Source organism: Loxodonta africana, chromosome 16, assembly GCF_030014295.1.
Source record: "Loxodonta africana isolate mLoxAfr1 chromosome 16, mLoxAfr1.hap2, whole genome shotgun sequence".
Lineage (NCBI taxonomy): Eukaryota > Metazoa > Chordata > Mammalia > Proboscidea > Elephantidae > Loxodonta > Loxodonta africana.
The window spans coordinates 30,567,942-30,593,482 of record NC_087357.1 but is presented as its reverse complement, the minus strand read 5'-3'; the positions used below and the strand labels follow the sequence as shown (position 1 = coordinate 30,593,482).

The 25,541-nt window shown below is 52.3% G+C and overlaps 1 protein-coding gene across 2 annotated transcripts in view; it reads right to left on the bottom strand.

The window, feature by feature from the left end:
* The window catches only part of SH3PXD2A (SH3 and PX domains 2A), a 246,157-nt gene that overhangs the window by 94,911 nt on the left and 125,705 nt on the right, over nucleotides 1-25,541 (bottom strand). For both annotated transcript variants that reach the window (XM_010589010.3, XM_064269355.1), the window contains exon 5: nucleotides 22,944-23,035. In XM_010589010.3, coding sequence (XP_010587312.1) covers nucleotides 22,944-23,035 — 92 coding nt within the window. The remainder of the gene's footprint in view (nucleotides 1-22,943; nucleotides 23,036-25,541) is intronic.

Here is a 25,541-nt window from a genome sequence, read left to right as displayed (position 1 = left end):
TCTTAAAACTAGTGTTTTTCAAATGACAGGTTGTAAGCCTATAATAGTAAGCTTGAAATCAGATTAATGGGTTCCAAAAAGCATTTTTAAAAGATAGAATGGACTAGAAATGAGCAGTGAGTTACCCATAGAAAGGTTAATTATTCTTTGTGATTATACCTATCTACTGACAGTAAAACCTGTGAAAGCTGGAAATGGTGTAAGGCAGAAACATGTCAGAGAAGGAAAACTAAAATATTTTCCACTAAAACGAGCGATACAAAAGTGGTAAGACTGCACTCTCAGAGGTAGAAAATTTTCAAGACCTGGAAAAAAACAAGGCAGTCCCGTCAAGTCCTGGCTCTCACAAGTTTCACTCCATCCCTTCATCCCTCCCTCCACCCACCCACCCACCCACCCACCATCCATCCATCCATCCATCCACCCACCCACCCACCCACCCACCCACCCATCCATCCATCCATCCATCCATCCATCCATCCATCCATCCATCCACCCCCCCATCCGTCTGTATTCGATTAAGAAGTGAAATTTATTTCTTACTGTGGGTTGCAAGCAAAAAGTTTTGAAAACACTGACAAATTCCCTGGGCCTCGGTTTCCTCGTTCCTAAAACGAGGCTTCTCTGGGTGCCCTCCCAGGACTGTTGTGAGAATTTTCTCTGTGAAACCAACACAGCCAGACTGAGCACATTAGGGCACTGGTGTGTTCGTCCAGAAGCTGAGTGAGGAGGTCTAAGTCAAGGGGCCCCAGGTCAGCTGAGGTCTGTAGAAGGTTGGGAAGTTTTCCACCCCACTTAACTCCTGGCTGGGTTTTTGTTTGGGTTTGAGAGCCTTTGCACGGAATGGTCTCGGAGGCAGTGACTCCAGGCAGGACAGACAGAGGCCATGAATGCTCTTCTCTGCCCCCCTTCGCGCCCTGGTCTAAACTGCTGCACTGAGGCCTCTTGTGTCCAACAAGAATCCGTCCTTTCTCTGCAGGAACTGTGTTCCCCAGGGTGCTGAGAATGGGTCCCATTGTGAGCATGTGGACAGCCCAAAGAGGCCAGAATTCCTGCCCCAGGCAAAAAATCGGAATTCCTGGGAAAGGAAGGGGTCCCGGGCCTCTCCAGTCTGGTGTCCCATGGCTGTCACAGGCTGAAGACTATGGCCATCACAGACCCCAGGAACCTCCCCCCTCCCTCTGGGCATTGTGCTTGTCTTCCCAGCACCCCAGAGGGCCTCTGCCACCGCTGCATCCATAGCAAAAGGACAAAACACCATCTGTCTGTCTGTCTCCTCTGACTTGACCCACCATGTGGGCCAAGACCCCAAGCGTGTCCTAGTCTGGGGTCAGGTCCCACCACATCCAGGCCTCAGAGCAGAGGTTCAGAGTGTGGGCGATACGAACCCTGGTTCAGCCACTTATCAGTCTGTGATCTAAGCAAACTGACAGTCTCTTACTTAACCTTTCTGTACCTTCAGTTGTAAAAGGGGATCAAAACAGGTCCTACCTTACAGAGTGGTGAGGATTACATGAGATAATGTGCAAAGTGCTTAGTAGTGCTTAGTATGGCATCTGGCATATGGAAAGGACCCCTGGCCCAACAGCCTAGGTTCATGAGATGGAATAGATTCGGAGTGTGGATGATGGCAAGTTAGGGGAGGTGCTGGTTGGCCAACGCTCATGGATATGGGCACAAGACACTGGCCCTGTTACCCAGGGCGCCAACTCAGAGCCAGTCAGCCATGGAAACAGACCAGCTTGGGTTCCCCCATGTACATCCCAAGGAGTCCCACCCAGACTCCCATAAGCAGTGCTCCTTGAGGGGGAGCCTGGGGAGGCAGAAACACAGTGCTGATTCCCAAGAGGGGGATACAAGGTACAGGATTGCCAGCCCAGCCCAAAAGGCCGTGGAGTGCTGTGAGCTCCCTCAGAAGGTGCCCGATCTCCTGTGTCCTACACCCTGCCAGACTGCCCTTGGCCATGGGTGGGAGGCTCCCTGAACTGCAGGAGGGTGCAAGTCAGACCTGAAGAACCATGGAAGGGGCAGTGACAAAATGCAGTCATGGAAGGAGATTCAGGAATTAGAGAAGGAACTGGACTGCAGGTCTAATTGCCTCCATGAACTACTACCTCCTCTGCCATAAGACCAGAAGATATGGATGGAGCCTGGCTGCCATTACTGAATATTATGGTCAGGGACCCAATGGATGAATCTTGATGAAAGGAGAAAAACCGAAGCATGGAACTTCGGATTATCTTATTGGAAACCAGACCTACTGGACACACTAAGCCTGGAGGGACCCCTGAATCTCTTCTTGGAAGCAACTTTTGAACTTTGAGCTGAAACTATCCCATGAAGTCATCTTTAAGCCAAACAACAATTTACCTTAAAAAATAATGTCTGTCTTGAGCTTTATACCCTATTGCAGAATCACCTATATAAGACTGAAATGACAACAGTTAACTCTAAACCACAGATGAGAACATTAAGGAGCAGATAGTGTAAGTTAATGGTGGTGAAACAATAGGGGCGGAGACAGCGAGAACAGTGACATAATGTGAAGCACGTAACTACTGTCAGTGAATGCTATGTGTAAAAATTGGTGAATGGGTGTATGCTTTGTTGTGTATATTTTCATCAAAAACAAAAAGCTTAAAAAAAAGTGGCCATGGGGTTCAACCACAAACTATGAGAGAAGGGCGAGGAAGGTCTTCCACGTTTGGAGGCCTTCCCTGTATCTCTTCAAGTCCTTGTGTCCGTCTGTCCATCCGCCCATCTGTCCATCCATCCATCCACCCATGTCTTAATCGAGGGGTTGCTGTAGATCCAGCCTTCTGTCTGATTCAGGAGAGTGGCAGAAGACACGCTGCCCCTGCCCTCAAAGAGTACACTGTCTATTTGGAGAGACACGACACACACCCAGGAAAAGGAAACACGCAAGTCACTTTGTAAGTGCCCCAGAGCCTGTTCACATGGGTACCTTCTGTAGGAATCCCAGGCAGGGGAGGTCAAAGTGGTCTTGGGTGCCTAGAAATGGGGGCACTAGAGGTAACTCTTAGAAGGTGAGGGATATTTAGAAAGATAGAGCAGAGGCAGGAAGGGGATTTGGGGTGGAAGGGATGATGTGAGCAACGGTGCAGAGGCAGGAACATAGTGGGATCGGATGTGCGTCTCTGTGTCTGTGTGTGCGTCTCTCTGTGTGTATTAGAAGCAGAGGGTGAGGAGACTGAGGGAGGCTGTTGGCCTGCGGGGAGCAGGCCCTGCAGCTGGGGTCAGATCACAAGTGAAGGAAGCTGGCTCAGGTTTTAGAAGAGCCTTTTTGGTGGGAGAAACCCAGTGGCGATGTTTATAACCCAACATTTTTTTCTCCTGGAAAGTGGTGACACCAGCTCTAAGACTGAGAATCAGGTGGCCATCTGGTTCTTGTTTTCCCTGTTTGGACCGTAATGGGGACTTGTTTCAAAGGAGACAGAGGACTGTTTTGCCTCCTAGGCTACGCTAGCCCCATCTGCAAAGGGGCGCCCAGTCTGTGTGTGTGTGTGAGAGAGAGAGACAGAGACAGACACCAGGGCCCCACCGCCAGACAGACCTCCCGGGTTGCTCCTTGGCTGCGTGCCCTTCACTCCCCAGCCCTGGCCTAATTTCCGGCTGGGGCTGGAAAGTTGGGAGCTTGGGCCAACGACTCTCTGCTTCCCATGGAGGCCCAGGAGCCTGTCCAAGGCCCAGCTGTGCTTGTCCTGCCCGGGCTTCCACAGAAAAGGATGCTCAGAACAGGGCATGAGCCACTCTCCCTTTATCTACCACTCCTCCTTCGGGAGACTCATCTATCCAACCATCCAGTCATTCATCCTTCATGCTCCTATCCCTCTATACATCCCTGTCTCCAACCTTCCTCAGCTGACAACCACTGTGGCAGAGTGGTAAAGAGTGTAAGCCTTGGAGTGTAGCTGCCTGGGTTCAAACCCCAGCTCTGCTATTTCAGAGCTCTGGTGGCACACTGGTTAAGAGCTCAGCTGCTAACCTAAAGGTTGGTAATTTGAATCTACCATCCGCTCCTTGGAAACCCGATGGGGCAGTTCTACTCTGTCCTATAGGGTCACTATGAGTTGGAATTGGCTTAAAGGCAACAAGGATCTTTATCTTCATTTCTACTCTGTAAAGTGAAGAGGCTGCTAGGAATTGCTTAATTGAACTGTTGGGGAGAAAACAAGTTAATATGCATGAAGAACCTGGCACAGAAAGTGACTGCCTTTATCGTTCATTCACTCCCTCCCCCAGAGACTGAGGGAGGGGGAGAAGGGGGGATTCTCTCTGGAGAAGCCAGGGCTCTTAGATAAAATAACAGGAGAGCAACCTGGGACAGGTTGGGATGAACAAAGGAGGTCACTGAGAGGGAAACCAGGAAGGTGTGGGGGGCTGTTGGAGAGTAGGAACTGGGGAAGGATGTGGGGAGGCTGGTCTGGCTGGTGCCAATGGGATGGGCCAAGGCTTGGAGTGTCTGTTTAGAGATGAAGAAACCCAGGCTCAGAGAGGTAAAGCCACTTCCCCAAGACCATGCAGCTGATGGATGACAGAGCTGGATTCAAGCCCCATCTGAATGACTCAGTTCTTACTGCTTTCACGTTCCCCAGGAAGCCCTGCCACTGCCAGGCCCTCCCTGATCAGAGGTGACAGCAGTGACAGCCAAGCCTGCATCCCCCTCACTGCTGGGCCAAGCGCTGACTTAATGAAGCTGCTCCACAAAGGGGCAGGCGGCTGCCACACTCCTCGCAGCGGGCACTCAAAATCTGGGACAAAGGGGCCTCTCAGTCAAGGGCCTGTGTGCCCAGGAAACTTGGTGTGGACTTCCAGGCCAGTGTGGGCCCAGGATGGGCTGGTGGCTTCCCAAGGGTCTGGCAAGCGCCTCCCTGAGCATCCACATGAAGGAGAAATCTAATGAAGAGTTGAGAAAGATACCAAGCTGGGGTCAGCCCAGCGTAGGGGTCTTGAGACTTGGGGTCTGGGTTGGGCCCTGCCTGATTGACAGCACGACTTGGGTGATGGCAACCCTTCCTGTGCTTCAGTTTCCTTGACTGAAAAAAATCAGGACATTGGACTGGGCCCACCTGAACTTCTGCAAAGAGACTCCAGCTGTGGGGCCCAGACAGGCCTGTGTCCTGCTTGCAGCAGAGGACAAACCTCCCAGCTCTGGGCAACAGCTTCCTGCCCTAGCTCTCCTCCAACCAGTGCTCCTTAACATTGAAAGCACCCCCCCTTCTCTGAGCCAGCCTGGCTTCAACCACGGTGAAGTCCTACCCAGCAGGATGGCCAGTACAGATCCCACCAGGTGAGGCCTGGACCACCTCCATCCTGGGTGTTGCATTGGCTTCTGAGCTTCTGCCACAGGGAGGGAAGCCCCCTGAGGCCTGGGAGCAAGCATGAGCCCTTGGATCCCAGAGTAGGAAACAGGGTGGGGGAGGGAAGGAGTGCCTAGGCCTGGTGGAGTCACCACTGAGCGCCCTTCCTCCCCAGCCCTTCACTCAGCCCTTGCTGACACCCTGCATCTCTGCTTCGCACGTGTCTCTCTGCCCCCCAGCTGGACTGCACCTGTCTTATCCAGGGCCAGTCAGAACAGGGCTGTGTATACTCAGACCTGATGTGTCTGCACACCCGACCCTGCAGGTCTCTCCCCCTTTCCAAAGCCTCTGCAGTCCTGGTCTGAGCATCTCCATCTGACCTCCTGCCTCCATACCACCTTGTGACACTCAGCGACTGTCCCTGGATGCTGGTCTGTCTAGCCCTCCTAGGAAGAGCAACAAGCAGGACTTGGCTGGGCCTTGCCTCCTCCAGGAAGGCCTTCCTGATACCTTGAGCCAGCACTGACGTCAGACCTCCCAGCAGGTCACAGTGTGTGGTGGGCCTGTCTCCAGATTTTTGTTAGAGAGCCTCACTGTTTAGTTACCAAGGGCCTCAGCCCTAGAGTCCCCAGACTGGGGTGGGGGGGGGGGAGGTGCCCCCCGGTCATCCCTGTAGCTGCTGTCTCTCCTCTGATTCCCTGCAGTACAACCGGCTGTTCCCTTCCTTTCTCAACAAGTATTTGCTGAGCACCTACCAGGTGCCTGGTGCTGGGGCCACAGTACTGACTTGTAACAGGCTCATTTCCTGTCCCTGGAGAACTGCTGGTGGGGAAGGAGAGGACGTGAAACAAGTAAATAAGCAAAATGGTAAACTGGGAGAAGAGCTGTGAAGAAAATGAGAAGGCTGCCTAGGAAGGAGCCTTCGGCCCGCTCTCCCAGTGTGAGCTCCCCAGGCAATGTGCTGGCTCCTCTGCTCCCCAGCACCCCACGGGGTAACCTTACTGGACATGGACCCCTATGGAACGGCCTGGCACGCCCTAGGGGAGAAGATGCCTGCCTATGAGGCGGCCCCTGGGGGACTGGATGGAGACAGGAATTGAAAGCTAGAAATTCCAAAGTATTCTGAGGAAATTTGTACAGAGAGTAACAGCAGGGAGAAAGGAGGCGGCACAGCAGGAAGGTGGGCTGCAGCAGAGGATGGTTTTGAAATCTACACCTCTGGGTTATGGCCCACCCTCCACCCCCTCATCCTCCCCACCCCCACCCCCACACTATAAAGGGATGTTCTCTGAGGGTGAGAGGGTTCCAGGAGAGCCTGAGGGGCAGAAGAAAGGGGTGGGGCTGGGCAGGGCCTCCCAGGGCCAAGGCCAAAGATAAGGGGAACTTTTCCTAAGCATGGTGGGAAGTCAGTCCAGTGTTTAACTCAGGGGCTTTGTGGAGAGCTCCCCCTGGCTGCTATTTGGAGGTGAACTGGGTGGGGGGCGGGGGGACCAGAGAATGGGTGCATAAATGTCCCAGGTAGGAGAGCTGTGCTGGATTCTTGCCAACTGGGGCAGGCTCCCTGCAGGATCATGCTCCAGCTGCCTGGGCGTCATTGGCTTGACAACCCACGCTTTTGGCTGCCCTCCTTCCCTGCCTTACTTCATCCCTCCCTGGGGCCTACCAGCATCACCTCCTAGATAGGCTGCATGGGCTCACATCCTTGTCCCCAGATCTGCTTCTGGGGGACATTCTAAACCAAGACGCCCACCTCTCCTGGAATTATTGCCCTGTCTCTGGCACTAAGTGTTACCCACCTGCCCCTTTTGATGCTCCTAGCCCCTCAACCTAGGGCCTCAGGATCCAGCATGGAGCCACATACAGTGGGGGCTTCACCCAGACTTGCTGGGTGCGAGCCAATGACGGACTAGACTACGTCCAACCTCTGTTTGAGGGGGCAAGAAGTGGGTGCCTGCAGTGCAGGTCTCTTCGGGTCACTGACTAAATGAGCCAGGCTCACAGGTGCCTTGTTCCATGCTGGAGACCCATGGGAGCCGGCTTGGGGTGGGGCCAGTGCACTTTCGACTATTAACCTTTAATTCTCTCTGGCTTGGCAGGCCCTACCTTCTTAATCAGGAGCTAGCCTCCACCTAATTAAATTAGACCTGACCAAAGCCAGCTCCCGCTTCCCAGCCTCCTCCTTGTCTATTCTTCAGGGCTCCTGGTCCTGTTTCCTGGGGTCCAACTCCACCTCCAGGCGCCCTCCTAGGCACCAGCATTGCAGAGGCTCCAGGCTCTGAAACTGCCCTGAACTAGAGCCAGAATGAGCTCTTTTTAGATTCTGAGTCAAAAAACCTGGTGCCGGCCCAGTTTCTCTGGGTGACCTCAGGCACATCATTTCCCCAAATCCCCGCTGATGGGCTGCAGGCCCCATGGGTAAGTGAGTGTGCTGGGCTCTGCCTCTTACTGGGGAGCAGCCAGAATGGAAAGACAGGCCACTCTGATGGCCCCAGAAACCCCAACCCCATGGAGCTGCAAGCTGAGGGGTGAGTGTCTGTGGGGTTGGTTAGCCAGGCCTCCTACTTCTCTCCTTAAAAAACAAACAACTCGTTGCTGTCAAGTCCCACTCATAGTGACCCTAGAGAGTAGAACTGCCCCATGGGGTTTCCAAGGCTGCAATCTTTATGGGAGCAGAGTGGCTGGTAGGTTCGAACCACCAACCTCTCAGTTAGCAGCCAAGTGTGTAACCCCAAGTGTGTAACCACGACACCACCAGGGCTCCTCACTTCTCTGCTAGTGCATATTATCCCCTTCAACAATCACAACAGTAATAACAATAATAAAAAAAAAAATAGGTCACATTTATTATGACCACATGCCCTGCTGTGTGGTAAGCACTTTGTGAGCTTTCCTGGGGCTGGGGGGCAGGATGGCATGAGGGGTAAGGGTCAGGCTCTCCTGCTAGGCTGCCGGGCCCCGTGCCATTTTTGCTCTCATCAACTTTGCCGATCAGGTGACATTTCTATGCCTCAGTGGCTTTATCTAAAAATTGGGGAAAATAACTGTACCCACCTTGTGGGACGGATGTAAAAATTAAGAGTTAAAGCATGTAAATTGCTTGGAAGAATGCCTTGGTGTTCTCGACCTCATAATAACCCTATGAGTCATCACTATTATTATCCCTATTTTATTCCCTGGGGGGACATAAGGCTCAGAGAGTCATCCAGCTGCACTTATTAAGCACCTACTGTATTCTCCATCAATCATCTGTCAGTTTGTCCTACTGTGGTGGCTCACGTGTTGCCAGGATGCTGGAAGCTATGCCATCAGTATTTCAAATACCAGTAGGGTTACCCATGGTGGACAGGTTTCAGCAGAGCTTCCAGACTAAGACAGACTAGGAAGAAGGACTTGGCAGTCTACTTCTGAAAAACTGGCAAGCGAAAACCTTATGCTTGGTAGAGAGTCATCCAAAGAGAGGAAGCCCTTCAGTGAGATGAACTGACACAGTGGCTGCAACGATGGACTCAAGCATAGCAATGATTCTGAGGATGGTGCAGGACCAGGCAGTGTTTTTTTCCTGTTGTACACAGCGTTGCTGTGAGTCAGAACTGACTTGACCACAGCTAACAACAACAACAAATATGTTCTAGCCACCAGGTAAATACAGCCTCTCAGGGAAGGGAAATGTTAAACAATTGTTTAATTATACCTGTTGAGGTGCCAGAGAGAAAAGTGTATGTGGGGGGTGGCAGGTCCAGCTTGGGTTGTCCCACCTGACACATGGCTGGCGAGGGGCAGAACCAGGATCTGAACCTAGATCCGTGACCCCTCTTAACTGCCCTGCCACCTTTCTGCCTAAGAGCATCCAAGGGGGACACATGACCCAGAAGAGCAAAGCTGACAAGCAGCTCCTCCTGCACTTTCTGCTAGACTGCTGGGCTGCCGATGTGCCTGAAACTTCCCCTGGTTGGGAGATCTGGGCCTCTTTGTGGCCCAGCCTCTGGGTCTGCTGACAGTGCCCTCTGGCTTCCGGAGATGCAAAGGAGGTAGGGGGAGGGGGGAGTAAGGCTGCAGGTGCAGTGGCCATCCTGCCGACCAGGGAGCATAACTGTATGTGTACTTTCTGGGGCGGGCACCCAGCTGGACTGCTAGAATTGATAGGCAGGGAAGGTGGCCACTGGAATGGGAACCTTCGCCCCTCTGCCCACTCCATGGTCAGTCTACCTCAGAGCTGCATCGAGAAGGCCAAGCAGGCCTCACCTCTGGGTTACTGGGCCACCTGCGCGGCGCCAAAGCAGCAGCCAGAGCAGAGCAGTCAGTCCTGGGAGCAAAGATTTCTTCTTCCCAGAGAGGAGCAGAGGGAAGGGATGCCGGTGGGGCTCCCAAACCCTGGATTTGGAAAGAATTAAAATCCTCCTCTGCAATCTTCAGGGGTGATGGAAATGTTCCAAAAAAGGATTATGGTGATGGTTGCACAACTCTGCACAACTCTGTAAATTTACTAATCATCCTTGCATTAATTAAACACTTAAAATGAGTGAATTTTATAGTACGTAACTTAAACCTCAATAAAACTTTTTTTTTCCTTATCTTTTTAACCTCTCTCTGGCCCTAACCACTGAACCAGGCTTTGGCAGAAACCTCTCCTAGTGGGAGCTTTGGGCTGTGTGTCCTCTGTGTGCCTCTGTGTGTGTGTGTGTGTGTGTGTATGTGGTTTCCACAGGTACCATCTGCAGGCCTCTGGATTCAGCAGGATTCCCTGTGTGATAAATGGTGGGGGGGGGGGAGCGTTAAGAGCTCTGCCTAGGGAGGGGTCACAGCTGGACACCCAAGGCCAAGGTCAGGTCTCAGATTCCATCTAGAGTCTTCAGTCTATTGTTTCTGGGAGAGGGGTGAGTCCTTTGGGCACTTCCAGAACCAGCTCACTGCATCCGGTCAGAGAAGCCTGCTCCTCAGAGGTCTGACCCGAGAGCTCGAAGCCCCTCCTGGGAGCTCCCAAGGCTGGAGAGGGGCCTCAGAGGGCTGCCCTAGGAAGGCCTGGGCCAGCCCTGGGGGCCTCCTAAGACTTGTACCTTTGAGGGATGTGGCCCAGTGAGAAGCCTGGATTCCCCTCAAGAGCACCCAAATGTGGAAAGTCCCCTAACTGTGCATTCAGGTCCCTCCCACCCCACCAGGGACCACAGCCACCATGGGGTCCTCATTCAAATATTCTGCCCTTTTGTCAGATGAAGGGTTCTTTCTCCATCACAATCTCGGTGCCCCCACCCCACCCCGTGCAGTCAGCTGCGGTGTAGGGGCAGAGCACTGGACTTGGAGTTGGAAGGGTTTGAATCCAGCCTCTGACACTAAGGGAGACACTCACCCTCTGTGAGCCTATGGTTCCCCATCTTTAGAAAAGAGACATTAACCTCACAGGGTTATACTAATGGTTAAATAAGGGATCAGCTCAGCATCTAGCACAATCCTGGCAGAGCCTGCAGGCTTACTCAAGGATGCCGGCATCGTAGTACACAATGTCGGCCACTAGGTGGCGTCATGTACACACAGATCCCATGAATTAAGGCCCTCGATGGGACCCTATAAAGATCAGTGGTGTCCCAGTCCCGTCCCCCGCCTGGAGTCCCTGGGTGGTGCAAATGGTTAATGAGTTCAGCTGTTAAATGAAAGGCTGGCGGTTAGAGTCCACCCAGAAGTGCCTTGGAAGAAAAACCTGGCAACTACTTTGGGAAATTCAGCCATTGAAAGCCCTACAGAGCACAGCTATACTCTGACACACGTGGGGTTGCCATGAGTTGGAATTGACTCAAACATTCTTGTTGTTGTTGTAAACTCCCCCAATCAATCTGAACAACCAATTTATATGGCCTGTGAAGGGGAAGGGGCCACATGATCTCGCATATGAATCTCACGTTGAAGCGTAGTTGGATCTGCAGCTGCTACAAACCTCATTTTACAGGTGAGGAAACTTGGGCTTTGGGAATTTAAATGATTCCCAGCCCCCCATGGCTGATGTTGGAAACCCTGGTGGCATAGTGGTTAAGTGCTACGGCTGCTAACCAAAAGGTCAGCAGTTCAAATCCACCAGGCACTCCTTGGAAACTCTATGGGGTAGTTCTACTCTGTCCTATAGGGTTGCTATGAGTTGGAATCGACTCAACGGCAGTGGGTTTGGTTCTTTTTTAGTTTGTTTGTTTGTGGCTAATGTGCAGAGGAGCCAGGGCTCCAGCCCCTTCCTTTTATGCTCCGCTGCCTCTCACAGGAGCTTGCTGGGTCCTGCTCTTGCTAAGGGAGTCCTTCTCTCTTAGTCCACAGGCTCACGGTGGGCAGGGACTGAGCCATGTTCCTTCCGCCTTGATGCAAACAGAGGTAGCCCTGGTCTAGCAGGTGGCAGGCCTGGTCTGAGGTTCAGCTCAACTGACGAAGCTCTGTGGATGTGGTAACTAACCAGGGCACTGGCCACAATGGCAGGAGCTAAGGCTCACTTTGAACCTGACAAAACAGCAAGGCAGGTTCAAAGGACTGTGAGGGGCTCACCCTGCCAGCTGGAGCCTCCAAAGGGCACCACGGGCCTTGGGAGCAAGAGAGGGGGCATGTGGGGGCTGTGGGAACCTGCCCACAAGGGCCATCCTCCTGGGCAGAGGTTCAGGGAAACCCAGAAAGTACAAGCCCGAGAGAATAATGGGGGCCCAGCCCACCCTGTGAGCCAGGACAGTGGCTTTTGAACCTCCTTCCCTCCACCTGCCAGACAGGCCTCAGGAGTCCTTGCTCCTCAGAGCTGATGGTCCGTTCAAGTGGGTTGGGTAGAGCTTCCTGTGGGCACCTTCCTGCCACCTGCCCAACCAAGTGGAAGGAAGCTGTGGCAGGGGTGAGCAGGGTTTACTTATATGAATTCCTGTGCTCTCCACCCTCAGTGGCCCCATGGCCCCTAAGTCCAGGCGGCTCTCTCACCCATCAGCATAAAGTGGCTATTTGTGCACATGGTGGCAGAAGGGGCTGGAAGGACAGCATGGCCCACCTACCTGGCCAGATGGGTGGTGGTAGGGCCTGACAGGGCGTGGAGAGCCATCCCACTGGCAAGAGTCTGACCAGGACCCTGCCAAGAGTGGGGGGGGTGTGCCAAGTGTTCAGGGGTGGGTCTCCACCCCAATTCCCAAACCACCTGTCCCTTGCAGAGGGTCAGGGATGCCTTGGGGTTCCCAATAGCATCAGTGGGGTGCCTGGTGGTGCAGGGGTGGAAGAGGCAGCACAGTCAGTGCCAATTCTGGTGAGGACTCCCAGAGCTGGGAGGGGTTCAGTGAGACCCTCAGCCTGGCTCCTGCTTTCCGCTATGCCTGATTCCATTCAGCCAGTATTTTCCTGAACAGCTATTCTGCACCTGGAGCCCCTGAATGATGCAAAGGTAATCTGCTCGCCTGCTAACCAAAAGGTTGGAGGTTTGAGTTCACCCAGAGGTGCCTCAGAAGAAAGGCCTGGCAATCAATCTACTTCCAAAAAATCAGCCATTGAAAACCCTATGGAGCACGGTTCTGCTCTGCCGCACATGGGGTTACTATGAGTCAGAATCAACTTGATGACAACCGCGTTTTGTTTTTTTTTTCCCTCTGTGCCCAAGCCTGGGCTGGTGCAGGAAAGGAGAAGAACAGAAAGTTCCCATTTACTGAGCATCTGTGATGAATCAGGCTTTCTTTGTTGTTGTGTGCCATTGGCTGGATTCCAACTCACAGCAACCCTACAGGACGGAGTAGAACGGCCCCCAAGGGCTTCCTAGGCTGTCGCCTTTACAGGAGCAGATCGCCAGGTCTTTTCCCCCGAGGAGTGGCTACTGGGTTCGAACTGTCAACCTTTCAGTTAGAGCCGAGCACTTAACCACTGTGCCACCAGCACTTCTTCAGGCACTCTAGGAGGTATTTGACAACTGCCTTGCCAAGTGGGCACTGTGAGCCCTTTAAAGATGGGACACCACTAGCTTAATCTTCGCCAGCGCCCCAGGAGGCAGGTGTGGCTTATAGAGAAGGGAAGGCTAGGTCACCAACCCACCCAAGTAGGGTAGCCTGCATTCTCACCTGAGACAACGGCAGCCAGACGTGGCAAAGCAGCTGACCTGCCTTCCAGAGCAGGCCAGACCTGGAATTTGGGACTGAGGCTATCAGGGCTCCTGGAGGAGGCTCCCCAGATTCTCAGTCCTGTCCTGGGCTGCACTACCACACACTGAAGACAGTCCAGGTGACACAGTCTCCATCTTTTTGCTGGGTCCTGAAGCAGGGCTGGAAAAGTCTCCCTATCCCGATTCTCCTTTACCCAGGGATGGGCATTGGTGACTGCCATCCCGCCTCCTTGGCCTCCCCCAGTGTTATCACCTGCCCTTGACTAAACAACCAACTGCAAAGCATGGGTGGGGGTGGGTGGGATATACTGCAGAGGGGTCAGTCTCCTTGGGTTTAACTTCATGTCCACCCTTAGCCCCAAAGCAGCTGCGGCCCTGGGCCTGGGCCTCCTTCCTGGAAGCCTCTCAACATCCTTCAAGCTAGCCCCTGTGTCACACTGACCATCCTCCCCAAACCCAGTGCTCTGCCAGGGACAGGCCCTTCTTCCTGCCCCAGTGTCCCATGGGTGCACAGACAGTGCAGATGGCGGGGATGCGGGGGTACAATCTATTTCTTTGGGAGTGCTAAAGCGGGGGGTGGGGGGGTGGGGGGGGCGAGTGCTTTCCACCAACGCATCCCAGACCAGATGGAAGCCAGCTCTGTGTGCAGGCTGGGGCAGGGATGGTCCTCATCTGGCCCCAGGCCCCTGAACATTGAGGCATTGTTCTAGGCCCCAACACAGGGTAGCTCTGTAGGCCCTGGGGCTGAAGAACAAAAACCTGTTTAGCAGGGCTCCCTCCTCCTATGCAACTGCCAGAATTTAACCAGGATCTTGGCTGGCTTCAGCAGGAAGCCATGAGCTGGGGGACAGGTCCCAGCCTGGCACCAGGAGGGGGCGGGTGGCAAGGGGTGAGAGGAGACCCTTGGCTTCTGCTTGTCCACAGCCATGTACTTTGGGCCCACTATGGGAGCCTGGTGCCAGGCACTGGGTACAGAGTCACATAAGAGGCTGTCGGTCCTTGCTGGCCACCAGCCACGAGCTCCCAGGCCAGCGGGCTGTCAGCAGGTCTGACCAGCAGAATGACATGTGTGAGAGGGAGGCACACCCAAACCCACTCTGGCCTCAACTCTGGCCTCAGTTTCCCCTCTGTGACACAGGCAGCCAAACACCAGCGTGCCCACCTGCACAGGCGTTGGGCTGAGAGCAGAGGGCCACTGTGATACAGGTAGCAGGAGGAGGATGCACCCACCCCTGCTCTGCAAAGGGCAGGTCTATGGTTTCCAGGGGTGGTGAAGGGGTGGGGGTAGGGCTGATGCAGAGCCGCTTCCTGCTGCGCCTCCCCACCTGGGGCTACTCCCCACCTGGGGCTACCCCCCCACCTGGAGCTGCCAGAATGATGGGTAGCAAACCCTGTGCTTCAGGAAGTGCTGGCTAAGGCGTCACCCTCACAACAACCCTGAAGCAGGTACTGTTCTTGCTCCCACTCTCTAGGTAGGGAAACTAAGGCCTAGAGAGGAGAAGTCACTTGCCTGGGGCAAGGGCAGAGCTAGACTCTGGACCCAGAGGGTCTAACCCAGAGAGGTTTTAAGGGCTCATCACCTCCACACCCTGCTACCTTGAGAGTGCACAGTTCAATTTACCATTGTGCTAAGCTGCCCTGACTGTTTGGGCTCAGTAGGCCCATCAACCAACACTGATATGTGCCAGGCCTGGGGGTGCAGAGATGTGGGCCCTGTGGTAGGGTGGTACCGACAAACATCACCGTGGTGTGGCCAGTGCAACTCTGAGACTGCGAGCCCAACCTACCAGCTTTAGGGCGGGCTTTCAGGAAACCACCCTTCCCTCCCCACAGCTGTACCTGAGGGCTGAGGAAGACTCCTTTCAGGGTGCGTGGGGAGGGGTGTGCTCCAGGTGGAGGGAACAGCAAGGGGGGTCTGGACAGGCAGGCTCACAACCCAGCCTGTCCACCTAAGCTCCCAAGCACCACTCTGGAGGGGGCGGGACACAGGGCACTCGGACACAGCGCAGGGCTGGACCTCACCCTGATGTTCAGATTCTCCTCCAACGGGAACATGATTCACTGTGGGAGGCGGGAGTGGGGGGCACCTGAGGCAAGGACCTTAGGGTTCCCAGAGCTTCCTATGAGAACATTTACATTTATGGTTTCAATTGGATGAGAATTTAAAACGAAATAGCAAGGCATTCTCTGTGTCGCGTGGCTGGCCATGCTATGAGCCCTGACACCATGGGAGGGAGGGCAGCTAGGGTGCCATGGAAGCAAGGCCAGATGATACCTGGCTCCAAGGCCTGGAGGCCATGCAGGGGATGCTTAAGAGTTCAAACAGAGTCAAGGGAAGGGAACTGGTTCAGCAGGTGTGGCCCCAAGGACACTGTCCTGGCACTCAGGCCTTCACAGCAGGATAATTACCTCAGCTCTGCAGATGCTGTGGGGGCACAGCTTCCAGCCAGCCATGATTTATCTTGCACTGAAGCCCCTCAAGCTTCAGGGGTTGTCTTCATCTGCCCCCTTCAGGATTTGGGGACCAAGGCTCTCTCCACCGAAGCCGGCCCCGAGGCTCGCCCAAAATCCACACAGGGGATGCTAAGAGGCTGCATCACCAGATCCCCTTGCCTGCCCTTGCTGACGCCCCTCTCATTCCGGGGCGATGGGCTGCGGGTGGGGGAGACCGGTGCGCAGCTCACACAGGGTAGCGGGGTGGCGGCGGGGGGGCCTAACAGGACAGCCAGGCTTCCAAGGCATGCCCACGTGGGTCCAAGTCCTGCCTCCTGGTGGAGTAAAGAACTTAACTTTACCCAAAGAATTTACTCTTCGTCCTAGGTTCCTGAGAGACAACCTCTGTTGTTAGCTGCAGTGGAGTTGATTCTGACTCATGGCAACCCCATATGTTACAGAGCAGAACTGCTCCATGGGGTTTTCTTGGCTGTAATCTTTACAAAAAAAGATCACCAGGTCTTTTCTTCCATGGAGCTGCTGGGTGGTTTTGAACCATTAACCTTCAGCTTAGCACCTGATCTCAAACCACTAGTGCTACCCAGGCTCCTTCAAAACCTTGGAAATTCCCCCAGTAATTGAAGTGTCTTTCAAGGGTTTCCAGATCACACCTGAGGGTTGATGCTAATGAGGTGGGAGGTGGCCAGGCCAGAAGAAAAACCTAGGGAAATCAGCCAACCTCAGGAAGGAGGAGGGGGCATGAATCAGCCAATCAAGCCTATGTATTAACCTACCAACCAACCTGTTGCCAAGTTGATTCTGACTCAAAGCCATCCTAGAGGACAGCGTAGAGCTGTCCTATAAGGTTTCCAAGGAGTAGCTGGTGGATTTGAGCTACTGGCCTTTTGGTTAGCAGCCTGGGCTCTTAACCACTTGGCCACCAGGGCTCCAACACCATGTAATAAGAATCCAGTAAAGGTTCTGGGCACCAGAAGCTCCATGGGCTTCCTGGTTAGTGAAAGACACTGGTGCAGGTGGGAGGGTAGTTGTTGTGTGCCTTCGAGTGGATTCCGACTCATAGTGGGCCTACAGGACAGAGTAGAACTGCCCCATAGGGTTTCCTAGGCGGTATAACAGATTGGATAACAGATATCCCATCATATAACAGATGGGAACAGATTGCCAGGTCTTTTCTCCTGTGGACCTGCTGGTGGATTTGAACCACGGATGGTTCAATTAGCAGTGCTTAACCACTGTGCCACCAGGGCTCCTCTCATGGGAAGATGGTGCATCCCTTTTTGGGACTGGAAGCTTTGTGCTGGGAACCCTCCAAAACCTCGCCCTATGTGGCTCTTCACTTGTATCCTTTTTGCCATGATAAAGCTGTAATCGTAAGTACAGAGCCTTCCTGAGTTCCGTGAGTCATCTGGCAAATTATCAACTTGAGAGAGCCGGCAGGTCAGAAGTGAGGGGCTGGGGACCTGAGTTTATCGTTGGTATCCTGAGGGGACAGAGGGGACCCCTGAATTTTTACCCAGCTGGTCAGAACTGAGGAGGAGCCCTGGAGACCCCTGAGCTTATGGCTGGCTACCTGAAGGGCTAGTGGGAAAGCCCCCAATTTGTAGCCAGCAGGTCAGAAGTGAGGGTGTCGTGGGGACTCCTAAGCTTGTGGCTGGTGACTGAGGTCTTGGGCCAGCCTGGCAGTCTGCAGGACTGCACCCTTTAGCTTGTGAGGCATGACCTAGCTCCGGGTGGTTAGGGTCAGAGGAAGAAGCGCCGGGTGTGCCACTGGTGTGGGGACAGCAGTTGGGAACTGGATTGAACTGACCTGCCTGATCCTTACAGTTTAGAAGTGGGATTTGGGGATTTTCACACACTCCCCTACTTGGCTGTGTGAGCTGGGGCAAGCCTTCTAACTGCTGGGGCTTTGTTTTCCCCATCTGTTAAATGGGGATAATGCCCACTTCCTGGGGCAGCCTGAGATTTAAATGAGATACTGCTATGTACAGTACAGATGAGGTGGGCCATAAGGCAAAAACTTCCTTTTCCTTCTTGCTCCCCTGTCAACATACTCACATGCATGAACGCACACACTCACACACACACTCACACACACATAAGCACACACTCACACAGATTCCTGTTCAACTGCTGACTTTCTAAGAACACACTACCCTCAAAAGGAAAAGAAATGCCAAAGGGCCCGGGGTTTGTCTCTACCTGCCCTGGCTGGGGTGGGGGCTGCTGCTGAGGAGGCTGTGAAATTTAGGAGCCATGAGCTGAGGGATGAGATAGGGTGGTGGTTAAAAGCTGAAGTCGGTTTGGGCCATGGTCCTGCAACCTGCCAGCTGGGTGACCTCCAGAGAATGCTTCATCTCTCTGAGCTTTGACTTCTGTCAAATCATGTCACAGTCACACCTACCATGTGAGACTATAGTGAAGGGTGGGTGAGAGCAGTCTTCATTCAACAGCTGTTCCCGAGCTCTGGGCCACGCACTGTGCTAGGCGCTGGAGACACAGTGTGAACAGAACACACAAGCCCCTACTCTCTGGGAGCCTTATTTCAGTGAGAAAATAGGTCACGTGTGAGATGGTGCTAAGTTCTATGACGAAAGATGAAACTGGGAAGCGGAGAAAAGCACAAGCCAGAGGAGGGGGTAATGATGTTAACCAGGGAGGTCCGTGTGGGAAGGCTGCACTGCGAGGGTATCTGAGGAAAGACTTGAAGGAACAAGCCAAGGGGCTCTCATGCGGAGGGAGTACGTGTTCAGGCGGAGGGAATGGCCAGTGCACAGGCCCCAAGGTGGGACTACAGCTGGGGAGTTTGAGAATCAGCAGGCAGGCAAGGGGAACTGGAGCAGAGCAGGTGGGACAGCGACAGGAGGTGCCATCAGAGGTGGGGGGTGAGGCAGGCTGAGTAGGGCCTTTTGCTCTGAGTGACATGGAGCCACTGGAGGATTCTCAGCAGGAGAGACTGACATGACATATATTTGTAAGTGGTCGTTCCTACTGCTGTATTGAAAACAGTCCATATGGGGCAAGGGCAGGAGCAGGGAGACCAATTAGCAGGCCACAGCTCTAATTCAGGTGAGAGATGATGGCGGCCTGGACCAGGAGAGGAGCCGGGGAGAGGGTGAGACGTGGTCAGAGTCAGGTACGTTCTGAAGGCAGCACCCACAGGATTTGCTGACGAGTTAGATGGCAGAATGTGAAGGAAAGAGATGAGTCTAGGCTAGGCCAGGGTTTGGGGCCTGAGTGAGGTACCCCAAGGAGACCTCAGCCAGTGTTAGCAGTTACAGGAAGGACAGAGCCAGCCAGCAGCCTTCCTCAGACCACCACGGCTGCCCTGAGCCAAGCCCGTCAAAGGTGTCTACAGAGAGCATCCTCTCTGTGCTGGGCCAATGATCTTGAAGAGCAGCCACAGCAGTCCAGAGATCAGCCTGCTCCCACAGAAGCCAGGGCCTGGGATCAAAGCCGAGGGGCCCGGCCTGCTGCCTGCCTCCCCCATCAAGGCTGGGCTGCCTCAGGCCTTGTCTTTCCCTGCACATGGAAAAGGAACACCGTCCAGTCTTCTCCACCCAGACCCGTGAATTCTTGAGGGCTCCCACAGCAGCACGCTTGAAAGAGCCCAGGGGTTATCTGTAAAATTCCAATTAAATCCACAGGCTTTGATAATTTGATAAGCCACTGGAGCGTTGCCCCAGAGTCAAAATATGCTGTTACTTGATCCCATGTTTATGTTCAGGATGGAGGGAGGAAAGGCGGAAGGTGGCCTGGGAAGGTGCAACCAGCCAGGAGGGAGGGAGCTGCTGGGCCTCAGCTAACATATGGCCAGCCTGTTGGCCACAGGTCATGCACGGGGTCTGGGCTCCTTTAAGGTGAGCACATTCTCCAGGGGCACCTCTTGGCAGGTCCTGGAGGCATAGCAGAGATGGCTGGTCCAGGGGAGGGAAGCCCTTCAGAACTGTCTGGCCACAGTTGACCCCATGTCCTGAGCCTTAGGTCTGCCGTGGGGCCGGAGGAATTCCTGTTCTCAGAACCACGTCTTGCCAGACCAGCTGTGAATCAGCCCAGGTGGCCAATACCACCTCAAGAAATAGGCAGATATTCCTCAAAAAATTAAACATAGAACTACCACGTGACACAGCAATTCTACTACTAGGTATATAAGCAAAAGCATTGAAAGCAATGACTCAAACAAACCAATGTTCATTGCAGCATTCTCAATAACCAAAAGATGGAAACCACCCAAGTGTCCGCCAGCAGATGAATGGATAAACAAAATGTGGTATATACGTACAAGGGACTATTACTCAGCCACAAAAAAGAATGAAGTCCTGATACATGCTACAACATGGGTAAACCCTGGAAACATTATGCCAAGTGAAAAAAGCCAGACACAAAAGGAGAAATACTACATGATCCCACTTTATGAAATATCTAGAATAAGCAAATTCATAGAGACAGAAAGTAGATTAGTGGTGACCTAGGGCTTGGGGGGGTGGTGAGACGGGGCTTATTGCTTAATGGGTACTGGGGTTTTTTGGGAGCTGATGAAAAAGTTTTGGAAATAGATATTGGTGATGGTTGTACAACACTGTGAATGTAATTAATGCCACTGAATCACATACTTAAAGGTGGCTAAAACTGAAATCTTTGTTATGTATATTTTCCTTCCCATGCAAAGACAGGCTGTGGTCTTCAGGAGTGCAGCGTGCACTGTTCCATAACTGTCCAGGAACAAAAGTGTTGAGCACCTACTATGTGCCTATAGCACCTCACCAGGGTTCTACATAGGTTATCTCAGTAAACCCTCCTGACTACCCCAAGAGCTCAATGTTATTTCCTTTTAGGGACGGCAAACAGAAATGCAGAGAGATTAAGCAAATAGTCAGAGGTCACAGAGCCTTAAGGGGCAGGGCCTGACCCCAAAGCCTACCCAGCTCTGCCACACTGTCTCTCCAAGGCACAACTCTCTCACTGCACCTGGTTACCGCCATTCCTCGAGGGCCTTCTGGAGATGGGAAAGGCCACCCTGTTATCATTAGCGCACGATCTGACATGTGGGTTAGGGCCAATTTACTTAGCTGACTGGCAGAGAGCAGGATTTGGAGGGATGGGTCACAGGGATGTGATGATGTACCTGCTAGTTCGACCACCAGCAGTGATCCCTTTCTCCCACCTGTGGGGCGCATCATCACGTGTGGTCCCAATGACAACCACCTACAGAGGGGCAGCCCTCCCCTGTGTACGAAGAAGAGCAGGAGGCATGGAGAGTCAGCACAGCGAGGAGCGAGGTGTGAACCCAGGACTGTGCTTCCTTCATCTGCCCTGGAAGGTGGAGAAGGAAGGGGCAGGACGGAGAGGGGAGCACAGAAAGGAGACACTGACCCGCAGTCCTAGTCCTTCCAAAATCAGGAGGCAGGCAGGAGGTGTTGAAAGAGTACAGGCTTTATGGTTGGAGCCAGAATTCTGGGTTCAAGTCCCAGTGGCAGCTGTGAGCCTCCATTTCCTTATCTATAATGTGGGGGTAAGAACGCATAACTCCCGAGTGAGTGTAAAAGGTTGACACTTAGCAGATACAGTGAGAGCTCGTGTCTCCCTCTGATGAGAACAAACATTTCTGTTTCATTTTGTGGTTTACAAAGCTTGTTCCCAGATCTCATCTCACCTGAGTTTCACATATTGATCTTGGAGGTAGCAACACCAAAAAACCAAACCCGTTGCCGTAAGGCCAGTTCCAACTCATAGCGACACTATAGGACGCAGTAGAACTGCCTCATAGGGTTTCCAAGCAGTGGTTAGTGGATTTGAACTGCTGGCTTTTTGGTTAGCAGCCAAATTTTTAACCACTGCACCACCAGGGCTCTGGAGGTAGCGAGAGCAGGGATTAATTACTATCTGCTTTTTACAGGTGAGAAAACAGGCTTGGAGGAGCCATTTGGGTGATCCCTTGGAGTTATGTGGCTAGTAAACAGTGGAGTTAGGCCTTGAACTCAAGACCTTGCATCCTATACCATCACAATACTCTGCATTGTGAACTAAGTCACTATTGAGTTTTTGATGGCTTGTGGCTTTTGCTTGTTTCTTAAGCCTGTGGTAGCCAGCAAGGGAGATGGCCTTTGTCAGGCCAGGTGAGCCTCTGCTCTGGGTGATGCTTCTTTCTCCCTCAAATGGTGCAAGCCATTTCAGGCTCTTAGTCTTACAACTTGGGTGAAAAGAGAGGGGTCCCTTTAGGCAGACCTGCCACGTATGGGTGTGCAGGCTGCGCACTCTACAACTCTACTGGCACCATTCAGAGAGTAGACTGTGAATGGCACCCTAGGAGCTGTGCAATGCGGCACTCTTCAGGCTTTCTCCACCCCATCATCAGGTGGCCTCCTGCCTCTCCCCACTGTTCCCAGGTATGTCCTCTGTCACATTCTTACCCTTCCCTGTGTGGTACCAATACCACCTGCCTCTCTCACGCCCACCCTGGTACTTTTAAGATTTCAAGAGAACAGATATAGGAGTGAAGTGATCAGTGAGCATCCTCTTCAGTCCTCTCCCCTACCCAACACCCCTCCCTGGCTGCTTTCTTCCACCATCACCTCCTGGGTAGGAACTGGATTCTTCACTGTTATTTTTAATGACCATTATAGAATCTGCTGTAATAGCCTGGGATGTCTGAGTTATTCTGGGGGTAAGCTTTCAGTCTGGGCAGCACGTGCCCTCCTATATCTGCATTTCTGCAGCGAACCTTACAGCATTAACCATTAAGAGAAATGGCTAACTTTGGACATCTGAACAGCATATCCATTATATTTCCTGTTATCTGGTATGTTCCTTATAATAACTAGAAAGAGTCTGCAGGGAAACCTGCTCCTCAAATGTAGACACTCTCACTTGCCAGCTCTGGGGTGAGGGGAAATGAGGAGAAAGCTTTGGTTTGGCAGTAGAATTCTGGGGAATAAAGGTCCAGCATGGCTTTGGCCCATCTTTTCTTAGCCTGGTTGGCCTTGATAGCTTTCCCTCAACCTGAGTCCCCACATTCCCAGCCTCTCCGGGCTGGTCTCAGCTCTCAAGCACACAGCTCTCTCAGAAGAGGCCTAAGCTCTACTTACTCTTTTGGGGGGTTGACGTCCTCTGGTCGGGCCTCAAAGAACCGAAAGACTTCATCACACTGTGAAATGTGGGGAGGCAGCCGGACAAGTGCCTGTGGAAAGATAGGAAGAAAGAGCATTAGGCCTGATGAGACTGGGAATAAGAAAATCAAAAGCAGGGTCAACTCAAGTCAGCAGTGATGGGAGAGGCTTAAAGGTTGTACCATGGAAGACACAGCCAACTACCTACCCTCCCAAACAACCAGCCAACTAATCAACAAATTAAATAATCTGCCAACTATGAAACACCTCTCCACCTGTCTGTCCGTCCGTCCATCCATCCGTCCAACCAATTAACCAACCAACAAATCAGCCAACTAGCTAACCAGCCAGTTAATCAACTAACTAACTAACCAGCTGTTATGGATTGAATTGTGTCCCCTAAAAAATATGTCAACTTGGTCAGGCCGTGATTCCCAGTATCGTGTGGTTGTCCTCCATTTTGTGATTGATGTAATTTTTCCTATGTGTTATAAACCCTAATCTCTGCCTGTGGTTAATGAGGCAAGGTTGGGTTATGTTAAAGAGGATTAGTGTGGGATATAACACCCTTACCCAGGTCACATCCCTGATCCAATGTAAAGGAGTTTCACTGGGGTGTTGCCTGCATCACCTTTTATCTTACAAGAGATATAAAAGAAAGAAGTGAGCAGAGAGACAGGGGGACCTCAAAGCACCAAGAAAGCAGTACCAGGAGCAGAGCATGTCCTTGGGACCTGGGGTTCCTGCCCAGAGAAACTCCTGGACGGGGGAAGACTGATGACAAAAACCTTCCCCCAGAGCCAATGGAGGAAGAGAACCTTCCCCTGGAGCTGGCACCCAGAATTCAGACTTCTGGCCTACTGGACTGTGAGAGAATGGGCTTCCGTTTGTTGAAGCCATCTACTTGTGGTATTTGTTATAGCAACACTAAATAACCAAGACACCAACCAAGTAATAAAAATAACTAACCAATCGGTCAACTAATTGACCTATAATTAACCATCCAATCAACTATTCAACCAACCAACCAGCCAGTCAACCAACTAAACAGTCAACCAAGCAAAAAATAATGACCACTGAACCCTAGATCTCGGGGAACTAGTCATTCAGCACGAACCTTGAAATAGTTCTCTCATGTCCATGGAATAATTCCTGACAATTCAAGCTCTTATCCTACTAGCCTTATCTCCTAGTATTTACACTCTAGCTATACCAGATATTCACATTCCCTAGATATTCACATTCCCTAAACATTGACTACACAATGGATTATTTAATGATAAGTTGATAACTGCTACCAAGGAAAAGAACAGTATGCTATGACAGTTTAAAAGGATTTAGGAAGATTGGGGATGGGTTTTTAAGAAGGTATCTTTGAAGCTGAGTTCCAAAGAATGGGTAGGAATTAAATAGTCAAGGTGGAGGTGGGGAGATCAAGCATGGTGATTTCAGGAGCTGAATGATGGTCGGTGTGGTTGGAATGAACAGAGCAAGGGACAGATGGCATGGGAAGTAAGCAGGAGCCAGGTTTAGGCCAAGCTGAGGATGCCTGAAGTACAGACTGAAGGGATGTGGAAAGCGTCTTAGAAGAGTGGGAATGAGGTGGGCTAGAGGAGTTTGCAGGATTTGGACAGGCAGAGAGAAATGGTGGGCTTCCTACGAGGATAACAGTCAAGGCAAGAATGTGGGCAAGCTGTGAGCCTGTCATCCAAAGAGGGTCGAGAGTGAGGGGTTAGGGTAGGACAACGGGGAACTTTGTGAAATGGGCAGAGTATGCTACACACCAGCACGTCCTCCACACCCAGTAGACAGGGCACTTGGGACCCCAGACATAGCCCAATTCAACAATCCTAGATGTAAGGTGAGGCCAGGTATAACCCAGCTTCCTGTGCCCCTCAATTCAGTATAAAGAGAAAACGCTAGTGCCAGGAATGATACCCAGGTCCAAAATGATGGGAGAAGTCACTGATAAAGCAAGTAAACCAAGGGATGTTTCAACCACCCCAAGAGCCAGGAGAAGAAAGAGGAAAACTTGGTACTGGAGGAATCCACAAACACGGGAATGTGAGAAATTGCTGGTAAGGAGCCTCTTGGTCAGTTGCACAGGAGCCTGTCACAGATCCATGTCTCCCACATACACTGGGACTGACTTTAGGTTCAACTGACCAGATCCAGTGACTCCCATGTATCCAGCATGGTGGGTCCTTTCACATGTGTAGTCAATTGGAGTCCTCATGATGGTCTTTGTGAGGGTAGGATTACTGTCCTCATGTCACAAATGAGGAAACAGAGACTCAGAGAGGCCATTGGCCTGCCCTTAGGTACCCATCAAGGTTAGAAACGACATCACTAGAACGTCAGCTCTATGCGGGCAGGGCCTTTAGTCTGTATTGTTGACTGCTGCACCCCCAGCTCCTAGAACAGTGCTTGGCACAGATTAGGCACTCCATAGGTATTTGTTTGGATAAATGAATAAGGGTTTAAAAAAAAAAAATTAGGGTACATAAAGTCCAATGTCTAAAAGCAGAAGGACATAACAATGGGGTAGAAAAAGCAAATGTTGTCTAGGGCTCCATC